Source organism: Lagopus leucura, unplaced genomic scaffold (genome assembly GCF_019238085.1).
Source record: "Lagopus leucura isolate 7727_CA_CO unplaced genomic scaffold, USGS_WTPT01 33809-0_obj-0_obj, whole genome shotgun sequence".
Lineage (NCBI taxonomy): Eukaryota > Metazoa > Chordata > Aves > Galliformes > Phasianidae > Lagopus > Lagopus leucura.
The window spans coordinates 1-10,349 of NW_024965751.1; the positions used below are offsets into that span (position 1 = coordinate 1).

The following is a 10,349-nucleotide window of genomic DNA, read 5'->3' on the forward strand; positions in this document are numbered from 1 at the left end:
CCACCCACCAGGACCCCCAGGTCCTCCTCTGCAGGGCTGCTCTCAAGCACTGCTCTTCCCAGTCTGTAGGGCTGCCTGGGATTCCTCCAGCCCAGGTGCAGCCTGGTAGATGCAGTCAGAACTTGCATTAAGAAGGAGATGATGTGACAAACTGTCCAAGAGCACAGAATTCATTTAGAAGCGTTCAGATATCATTAGTTCTGTCAGTTCTGGTGGGAACTGCATTGACTTTTCTGAATGTCTTTTAGCATCCAGTTACAAAATAAACACACAACCCATCTCATGTAATGGGCTCTGAATCCCTTTTTTTGTTCCATCACTTTAATAAAGGCACATGTAAAATTGGCCCACACAAGAAAATGATGATATCTGCAACTAGCTGACCACATTTCAGCTTCTCTCATGTGGTCCTAATGATGAAAACTTCTTGTTGTATTTGTGAAATGACAGCAGTGTTCTTCATTGCTGCTGTTGTGAAGCCCAGAACAGACTGAAGCTGTTGGTAGGTTTTGCTGTTTTCTTTGGCTCCTCTGCATAAGAAACAGGGAGAAAGAAGAAACTTGAGCTCTTGAGAAAGATAAGTGTTGAACTTTCAGTTCTTGCTCTGTCACAGTGAAGGAGTGGACAGAAGTCACTGCAGTTCAGTACAGATTTCTGAAGGCATTGAGTCTTTCTATAGCAAACTTCTGAACTCCTATCTCTTTTTTTCCTTCAGTTGTTCCAGAAGTGCTGCTTAGTGCAAAGGATACTGGATGCCTGGGAAGCTAACGACAAAATACAGTAAGTAAAGGGTTTGGGTCTCAGAGTGCCATGTTCTAAGGCTGCAAGCATTGAATATTCCCACAAGATATTACCTCAGTTATTCAAAGTCAGTGCAGTCTGCTCGTCAGCACGGATAGGAAGCAGCAGTTTATAGGGAGGAAAAGGAGATTGCTGCTGTCTGCTGGCTGGGGGTGTGAAACCACAGGTCTGCACCCAAAGGGTCGTAGCTTCACTCTGGAAACTCATTTCCAGGTGTTAATTTCATGTGAATAGTTGTACACTCCGAATTTGGGGTGCAGGTTGGAGGGCTGTCCCCTGCTGCAGTGAGGTACCCTTACTGCTGTTACAGCTTTGCTCTTCCTTCAGCTCTGGGTGCTGCACGTAGATCTCAGAGCAAGGACAGGACTTGGGAATCAACTCTTGGAAAGGGGAGATAACAGCAGGACCAAGGGGAAATGGTTTGAAGTTGAAGGAGGGAAGGTTGAGGTTGGATGTCAGGGGGAAGTTCTTTATTCTGAGAGTGGTGAGGTGGTGGAACAGCTGCCCAGAGAGGCTGTGATGCCCCGTCCATGTCTGGAGGTGTTGGAGGCCAGGTTGGATGGGGCCCTGGGCAGCCTGGGCTGCTATGAAATGGGGAGGTTGACAGCCCTGCCTGTGGCAGGGGTTGGAGCTTCGTGATCCTTGAGGTCCCTTCCAAGCCATTCTGTGATTTTATTACTTCATTGAGCACAGTGCAGCAGCTCAAAATGAATCCCCATCTCATAGCATCCCTGGGGAACTGGAAGCATTCCATGCTGTGTGAGCAGCTAGGAAGGAAGCTTTGCTTTAAGCTGGAGACACAGCAGCGTTAGCTGGAAGCTCCTCGTGAGGATTTTGTGTTCCTGAGCTTCAGTTCCCACCCAGCAATGTTGTTTGTGGTCTCAGCATGATTTCTTACTGCTGCTTGGGGTCTCTTGTTACCTTTGTGCTTTTCTCTGCAGGGCAGAAGGGGGAATGAGGCGAGGCAACATGGGCCACCTCACCCGCATCGCCAACGCCGTGGTGCAGAACATGGAGAAGGGCCCCATGCACACCCAGATCAGTGAGTTCATCAAAGGTACAACCCTGTGCTCTGTTGGTTTGTCCTCGATGAAATAACTGGGAAATCACTGCCCCTTACTTTGTGAGGGGACCTTTTTATGAAAGAAAAGGCTTTCTCGTTTAAGCGCCGTACGGTCCCAAAACAAACCAGCATTTCCAACCAAATTCAGCCGCTCTTTGTTTTCGTGCAGTCGTTTCAAAACGGTCAGAACTTTGCTTTTACACCTGGAGGCTGAAGGTAACCACGCTGTAACAAAGATTGCTTCTTCCCAGAGCTGCCTGAGGACTGCAGAGGGAGGTGGGAGAGCTTTGTAGAAGAGACGCTGACGGAAACAAACAGGAGGAATACGGTGGATTTGGTGAGAGCAGTGATGCACCTTTCAGTGAGGTCTGCTGTCTTCTGGGTTGTCTTTAACTAAAAAGGGGAACAATGCTGCCAATCTTCTTCTGTTTGACTCTGCAGAGGCACTGTGTCTGAACATGTGTGTCCTGCAGTCATGCAGCAGCCTTCACACGTGTTGGCAAGCTCTGTTCTGTGATTGTGTCACTCACCGTCCTCTGTTTCTGTCCTTGTCTGTTTTTGCATGGTGGTTTTTGAGCTTTCTTAGCTTTCCCTTATGCTTGTTCTCTCTGCTTCTTTCAGGTGAGCACTCACCATCTGCACTCTTCCAGTGAGGATGAAGACATTGAGAGTGCTTTTCCCAATGAACTTTCTCTCCAACAGGTGAGCTGACAACGCATTCCTTGCTGCTCCTAGGGAGTTTGCTTCTCCAATTCTCCCTTAATCCTTCCTATTATGGAGCAGCTTCATTCACTCTGTCACTGTCAGTGTGTTCAGCCTTTCAGCATCTTGCCATTATAGTTAGTTAAATGGCAGACTTCAAGCTAGATTCCAGCCAGGAATAAATTTGGCTCAGGCTGCATCCAAGTCCCAGATACAGGATGTGTCTCCAGTCTCTGTCAGACACTGCATATTTCTTTCTCTTTCCCTGGTTCTCTGCACAGTAGTGGGTTGAGTGATCCTGATTCTATAGATGAGCTGCAGCTCGTTGCTGTAGGTCCCAGCCAGCAAGGTGGTTTCTGTCAGCTGCCTGCAGTGGAATTGGAGCTGGGAGAGGTTTTCTGCTTCCCCTTGAGCTGTAAAGACTTCTATTAAAAAATGGGAAGAGCCATACTAAGATGTAAGTGAGAAAAGAGCAAGAAGAGCAGTAAAAGGCCTTGAATTAAAAAGAAATGGGGGAAATTGAAGGTTCACTTGAATTTAGCAAAGACCTCAGGTTCCTCAGAGCGTGATGAAGGGCCATCAACCATTTGGAAGCAGCTTTCCAGGCTGAAGAACTCAGGCAAACTCCTCCCCGCCACTTTTGCCATTCAGAGCACTGACAGAAAATAGAAGTTTCAACCTGTTTAGTGGGAGGCTGCTGCTGGGGGTTAGAAAGACAATCACAGTCTGAAATGTGATGAAGGGTAAAAAAAGATCTGAAAGCAGTTTGTTGTGATTGTTGTTATCCCTGTCCAGATCTGCACTGCCCTTGCAGGTACCTTCCCCACAGCTGTGGGGTCGTTGGGGGTCCTCAGCTGGAGCTGCAGCATGCAGGGTTATCCTTCAGTAGGAGAAACAAGCTGAGAAATACAGAAGTGGGAGATTCTACATTGAGGAAAAAGGAATTGTTTTCATGAAGGGAGAATGAGGTGTGGATGAGTAGGCAAGAACGTGACCAAATCAATGTCTGGGCAGCCTGGCTGAGAGGTGGAGGGCAGAGGGCCTGAGCAGCTGTGAGATACACAAGTGCCTTCTGGTTGTGCCTGAGGTGCTGCAGTTGCCCAGTAGCTCTTTGTGGGTTCTGTTCTCAGGCCTTCTCTGAGTACCAAATCCAGCAGATGACAGCAAACTTCGTGGATCAGTTTGGCTTTAATGACGAGGAGTTTGCTGACCAGGATGATAATATCAAGTAAGTGTACACAGCTTCAAGACACTTCTGTCTGGCGTTGACACCTCTCTGCTTCTCATCTTTCTGTTCTCTTCTGGTTTTAAAGTGAAGCTGGCTCTGCACCTTGTTTGCTGTCACACAAACCCAAGTGTGATCAGCAGATTGGGAAACACCTGATGTCTTTTTCACAGCGTTTCTTTTGATAGGAGTCACCCAGCAGTGCTTGTAGCAGCGTGGAGAAGCACTTCTTCATTCTGAGGAGAAACCTTTTTAATAAAACATGCAGTTATTACCCAGCCACGTTCTAGAATAAATGGAAGAAGCATTAGAGCTAACTGCAGGCCATTACAGAGATATTCTCCAGTGGCATTAAGTCCTCATTGAAATTAAGAGTGGAGGAATGGTGTTCTAATGATAGCCACCGAAAAAAAAAATCAGCCATTTATTCCCTTATGAATAAGGAAACGTGGATGAGCTGGGAGCAGATCACAGCTCAAAGAAGGCAGATTGGGTTGAATGTGATGTTCCATGGCTGCTGAACGGAGCGCTCAGAGGTGGTGCTGCTGCTGTGGAAGAACTCCTGCAAGCTGGTTAAAGCTGCAGCGTTGTTTTCTCACCTTACAGAGGGTGCAGAGGAATTAATTGGCTGGGACTGCAGCTGTCCTGTTTGCCTACAGTGATTCGGAAGCTCTGAGCTTCTGCTGTTACATTGATTGACACAAGAGCTTTCCAGAAGGATCCTGAGTTGGTGCAGGTCAGCAATCTCCAGGGTCTGCTGTCCAAAAAGCCCATCCAAAAAGAATGCTGGTGCTCCATAGGCAGCTTTCAGCCCAGCTGCTCCATGCCCTCTGCATTCCAGCAGTCAAACACTTTGTCAGATACAAACTTGCATATTTTCAGAGCTAAGAATCAAGCTTCAACGTCCTGGCGACGTGCGTGACGAGGATTTTTGCTGATCAGCCTTCTGGAAAGGAAAATAGCACTGTCTGAATGCAGAAATAGAGCAAAGAAGAACTGCGTGGGCCCACGCTGTGACAGCAGAGTGGAATTCCTTGACCTGCAGCACCCTCTGCTGTTCTGACAGCAGACACTCCTGGGTCTCAATGGGAAACTGGGTTATGTGATGCCATTTGTTGGCCGTGTTTGCGTCCCAGTCGTGAGTCAGGGGTGTGGAACCAATCAGATTCCCTGAGGTTCATGGATTTATGCTAAAAACAGGCAGGTGTGGCCCCCCTGGATATGGCTGGGGCTGTGCCCACTATGTAGGATCCAGTCCCTCCCCTGGGTCTTGTCTCATGCTGAGGAATCCTTGGTGAATGTAGGACTGGAATTGCACAGCACTTGGATGCAGCTCCTTCTGCTGTTAATGAATGGAGGCTCTGTTGTGTTTTCCTATCAGCTTTGATTCAGCTCAAGTGAAAAACCTGTGATGCTGTGAAAAATGTTGAGGCTGCCTTTGTGCTGTGTAAGTAACATTAAGAGCTGCAGAGCAACAGCCAGACATTGCCAGAGGTGCCATGCAGGTACTTAGCATTAGCAATCACTAGGATTGAACATCCCACATCATTATTGTTACTTTATTTCCAGATATTCAAAAAGATGGAGACAATCTTTCATCTCAAGAAGCAGAAAGCATCACCTTGAATAAAGCAGTGAGCAGGGGGCAAGCTGCCCTCTGGCTCCTGCTGGGGCTGCAGCAGTGCTGCCATCGCTCCCTGCCATCACTGAAGGCTCTCCCCTTTCTTTTTGCAGTGCTCCTTTTGACAGGATTGCAGAGATAAACTTCAACATAGATGCAGACGACGACAGCGTAAGTGGATGTTTGGGGATGTTCTGTGTAATGGGATGCATTCTGGCAAGTTGGTTCACCTCTGGATCAGCCAGTGGTGTTTTGAAGATCAAAATATCTGCAGGAAAAGCAAAGGTGCTTCAGTGGCTGCATGCAGTCAAGGATCTCAGGGCACGAAATGAGCCCTCCTGGTTCATTGCCTTGGTGCAGATCTTCAAAACCAGTCCTCTTTATGTCAGAAGAATTGCATTCTCTCCCTCTCTGCAGTGTAAACCTGCTGTCCCTGTTCTTGCTTTGATAATCTTTCCATACGTGATTAGGAAACATTGCACATAGAGGGTTGGGGTTGTCATGGGTCTCAATATTTCTGTGCTGTGTTTTGCTTCTTCTGCTTTATTGGCCTGCATACCCATTGAAGAAGCTGGGGAGTGGCTTACAGAGGTGATTCCAGGCTCACCTGGCCAAGCTTTGCTTTGGTCAGTGCTAAGGCTTAGGTGTCCTCATCTTTCTATTTCACTCACACTGTACCATTAGTGCAGTGTTCTCCCTCTGGCTGCCACAGGCATTGCTCTGTAGGTACAGAAAATCTGATTTCTTGGTGGAACTGTGGCTGCAGCCACCAGGAGCTGCTGCTGGCTTCTGAGAAGGCAATCGTGTGCAGGGTGGAATTCCAGCACAGCCATTCCTTAGGCAGTGCACCACCTGGAAATGGGAGTCCTCTTTGCTTTGGGGCAGTGTTGGTGAGACCCTGCTGGGTGTCCTTTCTCCACGGCCCTGGCGTTGCTGCTTCTGCCTGGGCTGTGCTTCAGTGCTGTTGCACTTCTGAGGGCTGCTTGGGATGCAAACACAGCGTGAGATTAAGGTTAAATGCAGACAAGGAACGCTTTCCTGGTATTGCTTGTGTGCTGAACGAGCTTGTTATCATCAAAGCTCTTGTTTCTTTCTCCACTGACTGAATGGAATGTGATCTCTGTATCATACTGTTTCAGCCCAATGCTTCCCTCTTTGAAGCCTGCTGCAATGAGCGAATCCAGCAATTTGATGATAACGAGGAAGAAGAAGATATCTGGGAAGAGAAGGAGATAACCTATGCAACACAAGTGAAATCCAGGACGAGGTAAGGAGAAATGGAAGGGTCTTTCCTCACCTGGGGGGCAGGAGGAGGTTGGAAGCATTGGAAGGGTAACAGGCAGAACATTCCTGTTGAAAGTGTCTGAAGAAGACAAATCGTGTTTTGCATGAGAATGAGTGACCTCCCGTGGCACTGCAAATCACTGTCAGCTTTTCATCCCTTTGTTGCAGTCAGTGACTACTTAAAGTCACTTCTGTAACTGTAAATCCAAAAATATGATTAAATGAGACAGGACGAGTGGTCGAGACCGATGGCTGTTATTTGCCAAGCATTAAAAATCAGATTGCCCTGATAGGGCACACAAATGGTCCCAAACCTTTGCTCCTCTCATTTGCTGCCCTTTGTCTGCTCCTATCACTCTCCTGCCCTGAGACATCGCTGCAGCTTAATTCCCCTTAGGACTCTGCAAACAGGTTTTGACAAGCAAAGCACTCAGAGCCATTAGAGGAAATATCTTAAGAAGTGCCCAGCTGAGCCTTGCATCTTTTTGGGAGCTGAGCTCTATAGAAGGGATTTAGCATCACTTGGTCAGCAGCCAGGTTCTGCTTTCTCCCTGGGGCGGGAGAGGGATGAATTGGCTGCTGCCAGGGATTTACTGACTCTTGAGTTCTCTGATTTAGGTTTGGAGCATCTCAGGCCTCAGAGAGCTCATCTAAAAGTGATCTCGAGAACGGAGATCACGATGGCAGCGTGGACTCAGAAGAAGAGGAGGAGACAGAACAGCAGGTGCCTTCTTCCTCAGCCAACAGCAACAAGAGCAATGCTGCAGAGCAGAAGGAGTCCGACTCTTCTGAAGGTAAGGAGTTTAAAACAGCATCGTCCTGTTTGAAGTGACATCTGCAACCATCTCTGCCAGACAGCAGCTTGCTGGTTGCCTTTTTACACAGCTGTTCCATAATTTCACCTGTGCAGATGAGAGGAGTGTAATTCAGTCTTTGTTTTTTGCCTCTAATGCCCCCCCTTTGGGGTGCCCAGCCCAGAAGGCTGAAAATAAACCACCTTTTCCCCTACCACGATGCAAGTGGGGCTGTGTAAATTCGTGGGACGCAGTGTTATCAGCAGAAGAAATTCAGCCAACAGAAATAAAGGGACAGGAATGGTTTTTTTCCCAGCAGGTCTTTATTTGCTGTCAGTGCAAACCTTTTCTGTTAAAAAAGAAAAAAAAAAGGGTTTCTTTTTCTAGGTGATATCTCTATATCTGTGATAGTGAGCACAGTCTGCTCCTGTAATCAGCTCCACACGCACGGGTTTGTATCCAGACCTCTGCAGTCCTTTATTTCTTGAGAAAAGAGGATGAAAAATGCCTTGTGGAAATTATTACAGAATCATTTGGGTTTGGGTTGGAAGAGACCTTTGTGATCATGCAGTTCCCAGCCCCTTCTATAGGCAGGGACACCTCCTTCTTAGCCCAGGTTGCTCACAGCCCCATCCAGCCTCCAAGCTGGGAGCATCCACGACCCCTGCGGGCAACAAAGCATCTCACTGCCCTCACAGTAAGAATTTCATCCTGATATTTACTCTAAATCTCCCCTCTTGTACTTTAAAGCCATTTCCCCTCGTCCTGACGCTACAGGAACGATAGATAGGAATAAAAGAGATTCTCATGAGCAGAGAGCAGACTGGGATCTGAAACACCACGTTACGTGCTTAGTTGTACTTGAGATCTCTTCTGCGATACCAAACGTTGCATCGGTTCCCTCCCTGAGGTCGAGTGATTGAAATGGTTGGAAACCTCACTGCTGAGGTTCTGACAAGAAACTGAGCTTCTTGCAGCTGAGAAGAAGGAAGAAATCCATCAAGTCCTTTTGCTTGTTGCCTCTCTCTTGTGGATAACATTAATATTAATCGGATTTCCAAGCTGCAAGCTGCGGCTTCCCAAGGACTGAGGATGGTCTCGTGAATTCCTTTGTTGCTGGGATGGCTCTGGGGTGTATTTGGGGGCAGCTGATACTCTGGAAGCCCCAGTGTGCTGTTGTGTGCCCTCAGGCTCCGGATGGACCGCAGTGTTTGAGCCTGTCAGCTCGAAGCCCCCCACCCCCTGCGTGGCCATGGATGTTGGATCCAGCGTGTGGGACTCAGCGGCCCCGGAGAACGCTGCTCCAGAGAAGGGGTGGGCCAAGTTCACAGACTTCCAGCCTTTCTGTTGGTAAAGTCCAGTTCTTTTGGTTTCTTTTTAACTTCAGAATGAACAAAATACGTAAAGCTATGATAAAAAGATCAGAATCTTTTTCTCCTCCCGTCCCCCCTCCCTTTGCTGCCTGTTTTGTACTTTAATGTTGTCTGAGGGCTCTGCATCGGGGCACCATGCTTCCCTTTGCCTTTCATCCTTCTAACTACTGCTAGCACACGTGCCTTGGGCACAGGAGCAGCACACATCCCATAACTACTGCTACACCAAGACTACAAAGAATGAAAAAATAAAGGGAAATTAATGCATTTCTTCACACTTACAAAGATGTCAGAAAGGAACAGTGCCCTAAAGCCTTTTTCGGGGTCTTTTAGAAGCGTAGCTGGGATTTCTAGACTTCATTCTCAAGGTGTTTTTCCCCTTTCCCCATTCTCCACTCAGCTCTGAATCGGGCCCACGGTGCAGCTCTCCTGCAGACACAGAAAGCAGCGATTCGGACGGCAACCCGAAGCAGAGTCAGGACAAGAACTGTAAGTGAGAACATTGCAAAGGAGATGCATTATTTGTGCTGTTTGAAGCACTCTGCTGGGGAGAGCTTCCCACCTGCACCATCTGCCTTCCCTCTCTCGAAGGCTGTTTTTGTTCAATCAGGGAAAACGGTGACTCAGAAATCCCAAACGTTGGTTGGGGTTCAGCAAGGAGAGGATGAACTTGGAGTTAGTGAGAATTGATGTCACACAGGCAATTTAGTTGTCAACTATTCAGAAAAAAAAAAAACCAAAAAACCAAACCTATTTTTAACTGTGTGTTGAATTGTAAAATTACCAAAAATTAAAAGGATGTGATAACTTATCAGTAGTTGTGCCACGTCCATTGGTTAACTTCAGCCTGGTTGCCTTCCCTCCTCCTTCCTGAGTTAAAATGAAGGACTTTGATGGAACCAAACTCAGCTCTGTGCTTGGTGGATGGGACTGCAGTGGAGAGCACAGCGCATCCTTCTGCCACTTGCAGAAGCACCTCAGGATCCCGTGGGCCCTTCTGGCCACCAGGGCACACTGCTCACTGACTCATGGTCAGCCTGCTGGCCACCACGACCACCGGGGCTTTCTCTGCAGAGCTCCTTTGCAGCAGTTCAGCCCCCAGCCTGTCCTGATGCTGCAGCTGCTCCTCCCCGGGTGCAGAACCCTGCAGTGCCGTTGCTGAACCCCATCAGGTTCCTTTCTGCCCCACTCTCAGCCTGCCCAGCTCTCTCTGAATGGCATCACGGCCCTGTGGGATGTCAGCTTTGTGCCATAAGTGAAGAGCACTCTGCTGTTTGTGCTGAATGTAGACATGAGCTGGCAGGATTTTCTCGATGGAGAATGCTGATTTCTTCTCTTTTTTTTACCTTTTAAAATTAATCTCAGAATCACAGAATCACAGAATGGCCCAGGTTGGAAGGGAGCTCAAGCATCACGAAGCTCCAACCCTTCCACTGCAGGCAGGGCCACCAACCTCCCCATTTCACAGCAGCCCAGGCTGCCCAGG

At 48.0% G+C, this 10,349-nt stretch overlaps 1 protein-coding gene across 1 annotated transcript; it reads left to right on the top strand.

The window, feature by feature from the left end:
• Positions 1–682: 682 nt before the first annotated feature.
• Positions 683–9,612, top strand: LOC122192279 (serine/threonine-protein phosphatase 6 regulatory subunit 2-like). The gene is made up of 10 exons (XM_042892802.1): positions 683–780; positions 1,743–1,858; positions 2,116–2,201; positions 2,486–2,566; positions 3,697–3,794; positions 5,526–5,583; positions 6,552–6,679; positions 7,315–7,490; positions 8,681–8,840; positions 9,264–9,612. The coding sequence occupies exons 2-10, from the start codon at positions 1,756–1,758 to the stop codon at positions 9,358–9,360; spliced, it is 987 nt and encodes a 328-aa protein (XP_042748736.1). The 5' UTR covers positions 683–780; positions 1,743–1,755; the 3' UTR covers positions 9,361–9,612.
• Positions 9,613–10,349: the final 737 nt, after the last annotated feature.

Excerpts from the sequence above, each read along its gene's own strand:
- LOC122192279 (XM_042892802.1), top strand. The coding sequence starts at position 1,756 with ATGAGGCGAGGCAACATGGGCCACCTCACCCGCATCGCCAACGCCGTG. Across the intron at positions 1,859-2,115 it reads GATCAGTGAGTTCATCAAAG|AGCTGCCTGAGGACTGCAGA; the intron begins GTACAACCCTGT and ends GCTTCTTCCCAG. Across the intron at positions 2,567-3,696 it reads ATGAACTTTCTCTCCAACAG|GCCTTCTCTGAGTACCAAAT; the intron begins GTGAGCTGACAA and ends TTCTGTTCTCAG.